The sequence below is a fragment of the Mesoplodon mirus genome, assembly GCF_964341445.2.
Source record: "Mesoplodon mirus genome assembly, chromosome: 15".
NCBI lineage: Eukaryota > Metazoa > Chordata > Mammalia > Artiodactyla > Ziphiidae > Mesoplodon > Mesoplodon mirus.
This window is the reverse complement of record NC_138991.1, coordinates 78,278,846-78,292,716: the sequence shown is the minus strand read 5'-3', so window position 1 is coordinate 78,292,716 and position 13,871 is coordinate 78,278,846. Positions and strand designations below refer to the sequence as shown.

General features: G+C 42.6%; 1 protein-coding gene across 2 annotated transcripts in view; it reads left to right on the top strand.

The window, feature by feature from the left end:
- Positions 1-8,537, top strand: part of TASP1 (taspase 1) — a 240,470-nt gene extending 231,933 nt beyond the window's left edge. For both annotated transcript variants that reach the window (XM_082645896.1, XM_082645895.1), the window contains one exon: positions 7,515-8,537. In XM_082645896.1, coding sequence (XP_082502022.1) covers positions 7,515-7,607 — 93 coding nt within the window. In that variant the 3' untranslated portion in view covers positions 7,608-8,537. The remainder of the gene's footprint in view (positions 1-7,514) is intronic.
- Positions 8,538-13,871: the final 5,334 nt, after the last annotated feature.

Below are 13,871 nucleotides of genomic sequence, written 5' to 3'. Positions count from 1 at the left end.
AGCAATTGTTAATTATTGTATCAGTGAGAGCAAAACAGCAGCATCAAAAATACTGGCCTAAAAATGTCCATTTTCTTCCACCTTACCTTTTAGCATGCAGCTAATTTTTCTTTAAAATATCTCGTTCTATTTTTGAAGACTGTCAAACATTTCAAATAGAATTACCCAATTCCGGGATATCAAATAATGTGTAATAGATATTGTGCTGCATAATGTTTTGTGCTATGGCTATGTGTTTGTTTGAATAATAAGAATCTAATGTGTTGACACGTGCTCTCATTGCATGCAGCATCTCATGTAATCCTTGTCAACCTGATGACAAATGCTCTTACAGTAAGTCCCCTACATACGAGTGAGTTCTGTTCCGAGAGCGAGTTCATAAAGTCCACCTTGTTCTTAAGTCCAATAAAGTTAGCCTAGGTACCCAACTAACACAATCGGCTCTATAGTACTGTACTATAATAGGTTTATAATACTTTCACACAAATAACATTAAAAAAACACAAAAAAAGAAAACATTTTTAATCTTACAGCACAGTACCTTGAAAAGTACAGTAGTACAGTACAACAGCTGGCACACACGGGCTGGCATTGAGTGAACAGGCAAGAAGAGTTACTGACTGGAGGAAGGAGAGGAGTGGGAGATGGTAGAGCTGAAGGATCGTCAGCAATAGGAGATGGAGGGCAAGCTGCAATGTCACCCACGCCTGACGTTGATGGCACAGGTTCTGCTTCCTGGCTGGATTCAATTCTATCTACCCCCTTGAAAAAAAGATCCAGTGATGTCTGGGTAGTAGCTCTTTTCACCTCATCATAGATGACATGGTAGCGCTGGATTGAATTCTGAATGGCTGCTGCAAGCTTCCTGTACTATTCTAGGTTTGGGTCCTGTGCCTCAAAAACTAACAGTGCCTCCTCGGATAAAGAAAATCCCCTTGCCATTTCCTGCATTGTGTATCTCTTTGGTTCACCAGAAGCATTGCCACCAAACAACAGAGTTAGCCTATCCTTTACTGCTTTATAGCCTGGCATCAGCTTTTCCTCCTTACTGATGTAACTTTGGTCTGGCATCCTCTTGCAGTACAGTCCTGTCTCATCCACATTAAAAACCTGCTCAGGTAGATACATGCCTTCATCAATAATTTCTCGAAGCGTTTCAGGAAATTCCCAGGCAGCTACCAGGCAGCTACCGTATCTGCACTTGCTGCCTCGCCACTTACTTTTACGTTGTGAAGATTGGCTCTAGCCTTGAACCGATGAAACCAGCCATGGTTGGCATTAAAAGATGCGCCCTCTGATTCTTCACCATATTTCTTCTTCAAGTCTTCATAAAGGCTTTTAGCTTTCTCTTGAATCACCATTAAGCTGAGTGGGACTTGACACTGATGTGATCCTGCATCCACACACTGAGAAGATTCTCCATCTCCTCCGTCACTTTTCCACCCTTCTTCGATATTATTGTTGGCATCATCGGCACAGCAGACTTCACATGTTCCATGATCTTGTCCTCATTCTTCAGAATCGTGCCGATGGTTGAATGATTCATGTTATAAGAACGAGCGACGTCTACCATCTTTTCGCTTCGCTCCACTCTCTCAATTATTTTCACTTTTGTTTCCATTGTTATCGCTTGGCGCTTCTTATCAGTACGAGCTACATCACTGCTGCTTTTACGCTTGCTTCTGGACATCCTGGTCTTGAAATAAAGATACTATACTACAGTACTCTAGACAGTACTGTACAGTAAAGTACACAAAAACACAACCACTTGTAGAGGATGCACGCATGTGACAATGGACGCCAGACACATGAACTAACTTATGTAATTACATGCGAACACATGTTCGCATCTTGGAAAGTTCACAAGTTGAAGGTTCATATGTAGGGGAATTACTGTATAGCTATTTGAGGTGCGGTCCTGAGAAGTTAAGTAACCAGCAGAGGTTACATAGCTAGTAAGTGCAGAGGCCCAGATGGAATCGTTGTTAAAGATAACTCCAGCTGCTGTAACAAGCAAAACCCAGAATATATGTGTATAGTTGTTCAAACACAATAAGAAAGATGTTTCTCATTCACAAAAATACAAATTGGGGTTTCTGATTGGCAGAGGACTCTCTTCCAAATTATGATTCAGGGTCCCAAGCTCCTTACATCATCTAGGCCTCAGGTCATCAGAGAAAGCGCATGGAAAATGGTTTGTAAGATTTTCTGCCGGGCCTGGTAGTGGCAAACATCACTTCAGTCCATCAGCCTGATTGCAGTCACATAGCCACATCTAACTGCAAAGGAGCCTGGGAAATGTAGTCCAGCATTGTGTCCAGGAAGAAGAGATGGCCCAGAATTCAAGGTGCTCTGATCCTGTAACCCATGCACATAGCCCTTATGATAAACTGCCTTTGTAGATTAACTTTAGAATTGGACACTATATGTTGTATGCTACATGCACTTTCTTAGCCACTGATCAATGAAAAAACTGTTGGTTTTTTTTTAAAAGACAGAAAACCAAACTCAGAATTATGAAACCAATGAATAAAATATTTCCAAGAGCTTTTTTTTTTTTTTTTTGAGCTGTGTCTGTCTAGATTTTATGTTCCTGACCCCACCAAAGGAGGATAATAACTTGTTTAAGAGAATCTTCCCTTGACTGTTGTGGCAGATCTCAAGCAACTCTCGTGTGAGTGGAAAGATGGATTAAAATATAACCACTAAATGAAGGCTTTGCGACTTTCAAAATTAAGTTGTGCGCTTGTAGTTTTCCTGGAAACCACAAAAAGCAGTCACTAAGGTGGTCTCAAAAGATTTAAAGACACGAGTAAGAAAGATAGGAAGTCTCAGCTACTACTTAGATTGTGATTAGGACATCAAGCAATTATATAATTTCTGTATTTTTTCTTCCACTTTCTCATTTTGAAATCTTCAGGCTAAATATGTTATTATGCAATGTATTTGGTTTTATAGAAAGATACAACCCTAAGACTATTGGCTTTGAATAGACAGTTTAATTTACAAGGTGATAGTTCTTCTAGGAGTGTTAACCTCAAGGATCTGTCTGGTCACTCAGGGAATTAGCAGAAAAGCAGAGAATTCTAACTCCAAGGCCATTGGGTTCCATTGGTGTGGCACTGTTAGCATCTTCAGAATCTAAGGCTCTATCTCCATTCTAAAAGCATAATCACTTGGAAAGTGGGAAAATGGAGTCAGTCCATACTTTTAAAAAATCTATTTAAGAATAATCTTTACTATAACAAACTAGTGTGATTGACTTTTTAACCAAACTGACTGGTCACACGAGTTAAAACGCCTGAGATTCTTTGTACATAAACATAGCCCTGAAGGGTATACTTTAGTCACTTCACTCAGTGAGCATTTCCAGAGTGTGCCTTTGTGTCGGACACTTTGGCAGGTGCAGGGAATACAGAGGTGAGTGTATGACAAACTTCTGCCTCCAGCTGGCTTTCAGTTACAGAGATTCAAAAATTCAAAACAAACCAAAACCCGGACAGTTATATCACAAGACGTGAAATGCTCAGCTGGGAGCTGTAGGAGCTAGAAGGAGGGCTTCTAGATCGAGAGGAGGATCCAGTCAAGGAAGTCTTTCCCAGAGAAAGAACCGAAAAGGATATTAGAGACATGGAATCCTCGTTAGAGAGGTGTATGAGTGAGGCATTCTGAAGGAATGGAGGGATGCTGCTGCTCTGGCATCTACCATTTTCATGTGCTATTTCTCATTAGTTCCAAATTCCAATAAAAGTACACTGCTACTTAAATGGTTTTAAAGACACCTTGTTAAGGTCTTATGCTTGTAGGACACCCTAGAGTCTGCACAGTCCTTACACACCCAATATAAAATACTTTATTGCACTTTTAAATGCTGGCATACAAGTTCATCCTAGACAGTGGTGAACTGTCCACAGACATTTTTAGGCTCAAGGAATTCAAACCCACTTCTCCAAAAGAACTTTTAGAGATAAACACTCATATAAAATATTCTCTTAAACAGCCCCCAGTGTTTATAATATGATTTGATGCTCCATTGAAATTTCCACAGAAAGCTTCAAATACATCTCGGCTCAAACTTTTTCAGGCCAAGGTTACTTATTTTCCGATGAGTCAGAAGACCATGTTGATTGATGAAACTGGTGAAGTGTTGACATACATTTGGACGGTTAACCATTCTATTCCCCTCAACACCAAAATCATGCCAGTGTGTTTTGTAATTGCAAAATCCCCCTTGACTAGATGATAATTTAGGGAAGCAGTAATCCTGAGAAGTTAATCTTAACAACTTGTTTGTCTGGTTGAGCATTTCTGTCTGATGTAAACAGCTCAATTATACAAATCTCAATGTATTTTTGAAGTATTTTGCCCATGTACCATTAATAAATATCTCAAGACCTTTGTCATCTTTTCCAGTTCTTTTTTCTTTTCCTTCCTAGCTCTCCTTGACACTTTGTGGTTTAGCTCAGTTTATTTAGATGTTTTTCTGTTATAAACTTGGTGGGGGTAGGAGTGTTAGAGGTAAGTTTGGATTGGCCATCTGTGTTTCTGTAAATCTCAGAGGATTGCTATCAAGTCCCCTGGTCTGTGGGACAGCAGTTTCTTCCTTCTAGTCCTGGGTCTTTTTCATGCTCAGCAGAAAAAATCAGTTGCTTTAAGACTGACATCCCCCTGGTCAAGTTGCAGGCTGTCTGCTTGGACATATGGTCGCTCTTTGATCTTTTAACAATTAATTTATTCTTTGTTGCCTCTGGTGCCTGGACCACCAGGCGTGCCAGGAAGTCTCACTGGATTCTCTCTGAATCTCTGGGAAACGTGAGGATGGAGTTTCCTGTGAGCTTCACTTTTAGGGACAGATATCTTAAGTAACCTGATTGGAAATTTTCAACCTATTTGTGAACAGAACCTGGTGTTAATGTTTCTCCATTGGGGTCTGCATCATGGATTCATTCCTAGCTAACCCCTTCTCTTAATGCCATCTTATAGAATACAGTTCTGGACCAGGAAGAAAATGGTCATTTCTGCTTTCTTCTTTTTTTCTTTTTTTAAATTGTGCTAAAATATACATAACATAAAATTTACTATTTTAACCATTTTGGGTGTACTGTGCAGTGGCATTTAGTACATTCACATTGTTGTGCAACCATCACCACCGTCCATCTCCAGAACTTTTCACCTTCTCAAACTGAGACTGTGTGCCTGTTAAGTAATGACCCCATAATTCTACCTACCCTCAGCCCCTGGCAACCACCATTCTGCTTCCTGTCCTGTGAATTTGACTTCTAGGTACCTCATATAAGTGGAATCATGTAATATTTGTCCTTTTGTGTCTGGCTTATTTCATTGAGCTTAGTATCTTCAGAGTTGGTCCATGTTGTACCATGTGTCAGAATGTCATTTCTTTTTAAAGCTGAATAATATACCACTGTATGTATAGACCATGTTTTGTTTATTTATCTGTTGATGGGCATTTGGGTTGCTTCTACTTTTTGGCTATTGTGAATAATGCTGCTATGAGCATTGTGTACAAATATATGAGTCCCTGCTTTTACTTGTTTTGGGTATACACCCTGAAGTGGAATTGTTGGATCGTATGATAATTCTATGTTTAATTTTTTGAGGAACCACCATATTGTTTTCCACATTCTTGATCCCTGTCCTAGCCATGTGACTGTTTCATGGCTGAGGAGGGTGAGATGAGAGATGAGATAGACTAAGGGGCTTCTCCTCTCTCAGGGATTGCCCTTGTTTAGAACTTCTTTTTTTTTAATCGATGAATGATGCCTGAGGAAAAAATTCTTTGACCTCATGTTAATGAATCCCTGAAAGAATAAACGGACCCCATCAACACTGAGCCCTGGGAGTTGTGGATCTGAGCGTTTTGTGCCTGATGTGACAAGGACTGCTGGGTAGCAGAATCAACACGTCCTCTTCAAACTTCTCCCACTAGGTTAAGAAGACATCACAAGGAATGAAAGATCCACAAGCGTGTCTTACTGTGGACTTCTTGGGTATAATATATCCGTACTTATAAGATGTAATAAGATATACTAAACAACCTTCAGATACAATAGCAAGGCCAGATTCTGGGACAGGGTGCCCAGAGGTGTGAGCCTGGTGACCAAACTCAGTGATGCTCACCTCCCAGGAGGTGCCACATGGACTGCCTTGCCCAACTCTCCACCCCAAAGTTGACGGGCCTCCCTCCTGGAGGTTACAGGTGGCTTCCTGCCTTGCGCACAGAAACTCTAAGTACCTAGAGAACACTTTCTGTTCTCCAGAGCTTTCCAAATTGCTGACTTATGTCAGCTCCTCTAATGGGACTTGTGCAGTGAGACCCAAGAACAGTACCCACCGTCAAACTAAAACCAGGTAGCTTACCTTGCTCCATCTAAAGCATATGCTTGCTTTATTTTTGGTTGTGTGAGAGGGTGTCAGACCCACCCCAGGCTTGGCCACCTCACCAGCTGCATCCAGCAAGTTCACTCTGGGACTGGAACTCTCTTGGGTTCAGTCCTCAGGAAAAGCTTGTGTGGAGAAGCAGAATCAGAGAGGATTACCTGAAGGATATACAGTCCCTCTGTTCTTCTTAGAAACTCTGACATTTATCTATCCCCGGATTAAGCCAGATCATCAAAGAAAGGAATTCCTGGCTGACGTGGCCCTGACCCCTTGTGGAAGAGCTTTTCCTGCTGGGCTCCTTTGAGTGATGCTGTATTGTTCAGCCCTATAAAACTCCTTGTTGTACAACCGCTGTCTTCACTCATCCACTATACACGGTACCTGCTGTGCGTGAAGCCTACAAGAGGAATGGCTCCTTGGACTCTGTGCCGGGAATGGTTTTCTCCTTTGAATGGTTGGTTTGTGTGATCCCGTTATACCATGTAGACCCCTGTCTGGTCTTGGCCACTGGGAAGCTCCGAGACAGGGCAGCAATCTGCCTCCAGCACGGGGACAGAACTCAGGCTAGATTTTGTGTGTTAACTCATGCCTGTCTTTAACTCATTTTTGTAAGTTTTATCTTTCTTTTTTTTCATTGCCTCACTTGAGGTTGTTGAGTGATCTGATTTTTGTAAGCTATTTAAATACTTTAAGGAGTCAATTGAGGGAATAAACATGAATCGGGTATTCTCAGTTGCTTTGAATGTTCAGAGGACAAAACGTATATCAACTGGTAGTTTTCAGGTAACTGGAATATGCTCAGTACAGGTGACCTTAAAACCACTCTTGTTCTGAGTGTGACTAAACTGTAAGCTCTGTGCTCCTGGAGGCCTGGGCTGTCCCGGTCTCTATCTCCAGCTACCAGTGCTATGCTTGGCAGGTAGTAGGTACTCAGTTAATATCCCCTGAGATCTGGACAAACAGGATCTGTCTGCACCTGAGTTACCCGCCAGCACAGCCTGTAGATGCTCAGAAGCAAAGAGAAGCCAAGATGCTCTGGTGTTTTCTCCGCCTTTGTCGCACGTCAGGGGGACACAGCTGGCACCTCTAACAGTCTTCCATCTCCTCCTCTGCAGACTCACATTTCCAGACTCCCTCCCGGTGCGGTAGCCGGACAGTCCGTGGCGATTGAAGGTGGGGTCTGCCGCCTGGAGAGCCCAGTGAGCTGAACCTTCAGGCTGAACACAGAGCATCTGAGCGGCATTTCAGAACCCGAGCTCCGCAGGGTTTTAACCGAAGTTGGATGTTTTGTCTTCCTCGTTCTGTAACTCCTGTCGCAGCCTCGTGCATCGCTCGCGACACTAGTGCTGCTGCAGTTAGCGCTTGGTGACACGCGCGTCTTGGGCAGATGAGCGGGACTCTGTGTGTGTGCGTGTGCGTGTGCGCGCACCCGTGCGCACGCTTGCTTCCCCTTCGATGAAATAGAAATTCCTCCTTATTGTGTAACCTCAGACCAAGAATGATTAAATCATCTTCCCAAAATGTGTGCTTTAACTGTTTACAAGTAAAACCGAAAGTTGCAGGAAACATTGTTGATTTCACAGAGAGGTACCAACTGTCTTTGATATAACGTGTCGGAACTGCAGAGTACATCTACTTGTTGAAATGCCTGACAGCGGCCGTGCTCCATTTGACAACAGTGCTAGTAACAAAGTGTTTTTATTTGTTAGCCAGTTTAAGTGGGTCCTATGGTAACTTAAACTGTTGTTCTCATCCCTCATATGGGGCATTTTTCTTTAACAAAGAATGGTTTCAGTGAAACAATCTAGCAGAGAATTAAGGTCAGAACCTTTTTAAGTAATAGTCTTATTGATAAAGTTTGTACTTCTTTCAAGCTTTTCTAAGCTTAAATACTGCATAGCTTCGAGCTGTGTGTACTATATTATGAAAGAATATGTAAAGAGAACATACAGTAATGCACAGTCCTTAATTTGTGTATAATGGAATGTTATTTACAATGTAACACTGTAAATAAGAAAGCAAAATTTATGGGAAAATTCAATATTATCTTTGTTTCTTGTTTACATATATTTTTAAGATAAAGGAACAAAAATAAAAGAAACGTATTACTGGGTATAGTGTGTGACTCCTCTTCTCAGACTAATAAATTATCTTTTGAATCGTAGATTGGAGAGCCGTTTTTTGTTTTGTAAAAAGTTACTTCTTCCGGAAGTCATACCTTTATGCCTCTTGCTGTGGTTCTGAGTATTCAAAATTCAGTTTCATCTCTATTTAATTAGGCTGGACACCAGCAAGATGAAAGATGAACTTAGTACATGATTGAATGGTCAATACAGAAGTCCCTAAAATTTTCATTGTAATTTGATAAAAAATAACCAAGGGAAGGAATAAGAACACTTTGCTTTGAGAAATGGTAGTGGCAGCTGAAAAGTCAATGGTTTCAGTTGATAAATTGCTTCTAAATGTTATATTTAGTGATTCTGGAGCCACATAAGAAAACCAAGACTTTCCTTTTGATTTTACATGTAAGAAGTAACTATTAAGAAGATACTAAAGATAGACTCGCTCAGGGGGAGGAAGTTCCCTGCACCATATAATCATGGCTCTGGGCGGTAACTGATAAAGCCCCAGATGAAATTATACACTTGACATCGATGTATGGGCAAATTATAAAGGAAAGACAACCAAAATGGAGTGGGTGTAAATATGAATGCTTTGGGAGTTGCTGACTTATATTCCTCGTACAGGCAATTACATTTGTCTCGCTGTGTTCTCGTAGACAGGTTGGTGCCGTGGTATCTGTTTCTCATTCTTAATGAGGCTGAGAACTTAGTAAGAGATGGGCTGGCTGGTGGGGAGCCTTTGGCTTCAAAAGCTTTCAAAGACCTGTTACCTGTTGGCAGGGTTTTTTCAGGAACTGGATTGGATCACATAAAACTATCAGGACACTTTGGAGTCTGAAAATCATCTGACCTATTTCACCAGGAATGCCATTTCTTTCATCTCCTTTTGACTTTATTCTGTTCATATTTAAAAGTTTGGGCTTGTTAAACACCCCTTTTATGAAGAGATTAAAATGGTCAGTATAAAAGAACACAGCCCCTCCAGAAACAGTTTGTTAGGACTTTAGTCTCCAATTTCTGATTTTTTTTTTTTTAATTTAGGGAATATTATGAAACCAGGAGGAAAAAAAAGTCGAACGGTCATGGAGGCAAGAAATCTTAATTGTAAGATCAGATGTTAAAGAAGAGATACTGGGGGGCCTCCCTGGTGGCGCAGTGGTTGAGAGTCCGCCTGCCGATGCAGGGGATACGGGTTCGTGCCCCGGTCTGGGAGGATCCCATATGCCGCGGAGCGGCTGGGCCCGTGAGCCATGGCCGCTGAGCCTGCGCATCCGGAGCCTGTGCTCCGCAACGGGAGAGGCCACAACAGTGAGAGGCCCGCGTACGGGAAAAAAAAAAAAAAAAAAAAAAAAAAAAAAAAAAAGAAGAGATACTGGAACAAGAAGGTATTGACAGATATAAAATCAACTTCGTTTCACACAAAAGTAGGAAAGATAGAAACAGATAAGAATGTAACCTCATTCCCTAGCCTGGCCTATATCACCAAGACTCCGAAGCTGTGTTTGAAGGTACCCACTTTTAATGTGGATGATCCTAACTATATAGGCCTCTATTCTATTTCATTTTAAGGCCTGAGCATTGGATGTTTGGTTCTCTTGGGTACAGTTAAGCCTGGCCTGGATGCCACAAGGCTGTCACTGTGATCCTGCTCTGAGTTTGAAAACAGGGGTGTCTTCCGCACTTGGTGAGGAGGCGGAGGGTGTGTGCTCTGCCCTAAGGAGTCCCTGTGCTGACTGGCAGGTGTGGCAGCCTTGTCTGGGCTCTGTCCTCGCTTGTCACCTCTGCCACCTCTCCCTGCTTCCTGTGTGTCTGCCTGTGGCGGGCCCTTTCTTATCGTCTAAATGCCTCTTCTAAATGTGAACTTGAACGCAGATGCCAATGTCTGTTAGAACTGTGTACGAAGTACCTATAAACAAGCCCCTGATGCTAGTCTGAGATGCTTGTCTGTGAGCAGAATGGATGAGTTTTAGTTTATAGACGTAAGGACATCTCTTTTGGTTCCTCAAAAGCCTTTTGTGCCGAACTCTTCATCTTCTCCCATGTTTGAGAGTGGTGATGTTCATACCAGTTACCTGAAAGAAGTAAGGTTACTCTGTTGTAACAGATGGAGGGTGTGAGGGAAGGAAGAAAGGAAGATTTAGAAAAGTACTGGAACTATTCTCATATCTTGACATTATATTTCATTATTGTGAATTTTTAGAAATCTGGTCATGGTTATAAAAGCAATCCATGCTTATTACAAAAACTTAGAAAGCAACAAAAAATTTAACTCATAACCCCACTTCCCTAGAGACAACAGTTATTAACACTTTAGCTTGTAACCTTTAGCGTCTATTCTTTTCTTTCTTTTTTGGCCAAGCCACGAGGCTTGTGGGATCTTATTTCCCCGACCAGGGATCAAACTCATGCCCCCTGCAATGGAAGCGTGGAGTCTAAACCACTGGACCACCAGGGAAGTCCCTTAGCTTCTATTCTTAAAGACTCTTCTCATATATAAATTTTCTGTGCTTTTAACACAAAAATGGGATTGTATTGAACCCCCAAGTGGGGTTATAGAACCTTCAATTTTCACTTAATAATGTCATGGAAAGCTGTCCAAACCTATAGGGTTACACATACCTCATTTACTGCTTCCCCATACAATTCTGGTTTAGCTAATTCATATATGGATATGAATACATATATTTTATCCTAAAACTTTTATAAACTGATCACAGTACTGACAGTACATTTTCAGCATCCATTCTCTGAGGCCACAGGTCCATGCAATGAGCACTGAGGTAAGGTCTTAGCCAACTCAGCAGGTGTCCTGGCACAGATGCCTGTCATTGCCCATGGGTCTTCTGTTTCACAGAGCCCCAGACAACTTTTACAGGCTCACATCTGCACCTCTGTGCCTGAGGACTTTCTCTGGGACCATGGAAAGCTACTCTGTCCCTGCACACAGTGGGCCAGAAGTCCAGGGAACCAGCACCCCCAGAAGCAGCTCTCAACAAGTGATGAACAGAAGTTGATGTATAAATATACAAGGAGCTCCCTTGCTCCTTGGGTGGGGTAATTCCGAGGCAGGTGTTTCACACTGTTTTTGAGAGATTTAAACTTCAGTTGCCCCCTGTGGTCACTGACTTACAAATACACCTTGTACTGGCTTTCTTCCCTTCCCTGTACACTTCCCCACCCCCAACCTGTGTTTCCTGGAATCATCTCCCAGATGCACTACTTGCTCTCGACTCCTTGTCTTAGGGTTGCTGCTGAGGAACTTGAAACTAAGTTTCATTCTGTTCCATATGCTTTCGGTCAAGAAGCCTCGGAGGGCCTTTATACTCTCTCCTGCAGAGGGTAGACTCACTGGTCTGTTAGTGCACCCGCTGCCACCCCCCGACCCTGGGGACTCTCCTCCTGCCTGTGCTCCTCATGAGCTATCTTCATCTATAACATCCGGTGGACATTCTCCAGGTGATAAGGCTGGTAATACCACGAAGGTAGAAGTTTATGACTGTCAGTGCTGACAGTCATCAGACCCCTGGAGGTGGGAGAAAGCTTTTAAGGAGGTGGGAATGAACAGAAGCTGAGCAGCAGCAGGTCGTCATGGGTTGATGGACGCCTTAGGGGAAGTGGCCTGGAATTGTGTTAATGGTAATTGGAAGAAACCATGGCCAAAGGTGTGTTATGACTTGAAGAGACCAAGGCAGTGTTGTCAGCGTCCCTGTGTTGTGAACACATCTACATGTTGACCACGCTATAACAGCCTCATATGACACCTGTTTCCAGGAAGCCATCTCTCAAGCCTGGATATCCTTAATGTAATTTTATGGTTAAATTTCTTTTTCACATTTCTTTTTTTTTAATTGAGGTACAGTTGATTTACAATGTTGTGTTAGTTTCAGGTGTACAGCATGGTGATTCAGGTACACGTATATTCTTTTACAGATTCTGTTCCCTTACAGGTTATTACAAAATATTGAGTATAGTTCCCTGTGCTATACAGTAGGTCTTTGCTGGTTATCTATTTTACATATAGTAGTGTGTATCTGTTCATCCCAAACTCCTAATTTATCCCTCACCTTCCTTTCCCCTTTGGTATATGATTAAATTTCTAAGCATTGCCTCCTAACGTTTTTCTTAAAACAAAATGTTTATTAAGTCAAACCCATCAACTTTACTCTGACATAAACCCTATAGTTGCTCAACATTGTGAATCCCTTTGTGCCGTGATGCCTCATCTCCTTGCCCTACTTAGGGTTGCAGTGGTGGGTCATGGGGTGGAGGATCTACAGAGGGATGATGGATGGAAGCCACTCCTCCCTCCCAGGAACTGGCCCAAGAAAAGGTTGAACCCGGAAGATAAGCCTTTGTGTGTACAATGAATTTGACTTTAGCTGGTAAATGTGGGAAGGAGGTGTGGGTGGGTGAATGTCATGGGCTACAGGTGGGAGTGAGTGAGCGGGAGGTTGGCAACATACAAGCAATCCTTTTACATTAATATTTATTCTGGGAGAGTTAAAATTCTTAAGCAATACACTGCCTTTCCCCAACACTTCATTTGCGGAAAATTCACAAGGTATTAGCCCAGATGTGTATGATCAGAGACCCACAGGCTAACCAAATTGACCAGGCAGTTTTTCTTTTCCCAAGCACTGCTGTCTCTGAAGTGTACGGCCACAGGAAGGATTACATCGAAAACTGGCAAGGGCCTTCCTCCAAGGCTGCACACTCAGCTTCCAGAAGCCCATCAGCCAAGCCCAGGGTGGTTCTTCGTGACCAGTTGTGGAAAGCGGGAGGGAAAGCAAGCACCGTGGTTTCTCCTTTACATGATAGAGTCCTTGAAGCCCTGAAACCACAGTGGCAAAGCCAGAAAAACTGGGTGAGGGTTTCTCTACCTCAAACTGCCATGGGGGTTTCACTGATTGTCAACAGAGCTTCAGAAGCTGGAAAGAAAAGAATCTAAACAATTCCTTTACCCTCTGCGTGGCTATTATCTTGAAGATCCAAAGAGTTGCTCCTAAAATGGCCTTTTCTGGCCTTGGAAAATCCAGCAGTGCTTCAGAGATAGAGGATATTGTTCTTCTACTCTATTAAGAAAAAACAAATGTTCTTTTCCATTTAGAAGTAGTAAGGGGCTTCCCTGGTGGCACAGTGGTTGAGAGTCCGCCTGCCGATGCAGGGGACACGGGTTCGTGCCCCGGTCCGGGAAGATCCCACATGCCGTGGAGCGGCTGGGCCCGTGAGCCATGGCCACTGAGCCTGCGCGTCCGGAGCCTGTGCTCCGCAGCAGGAGAGCCCACAACAGTGAGAGGCCCGCGTACTGCAAAAAAAAAAAAAAAAAAAAAAAAAAAAGAAGTAGTAAGA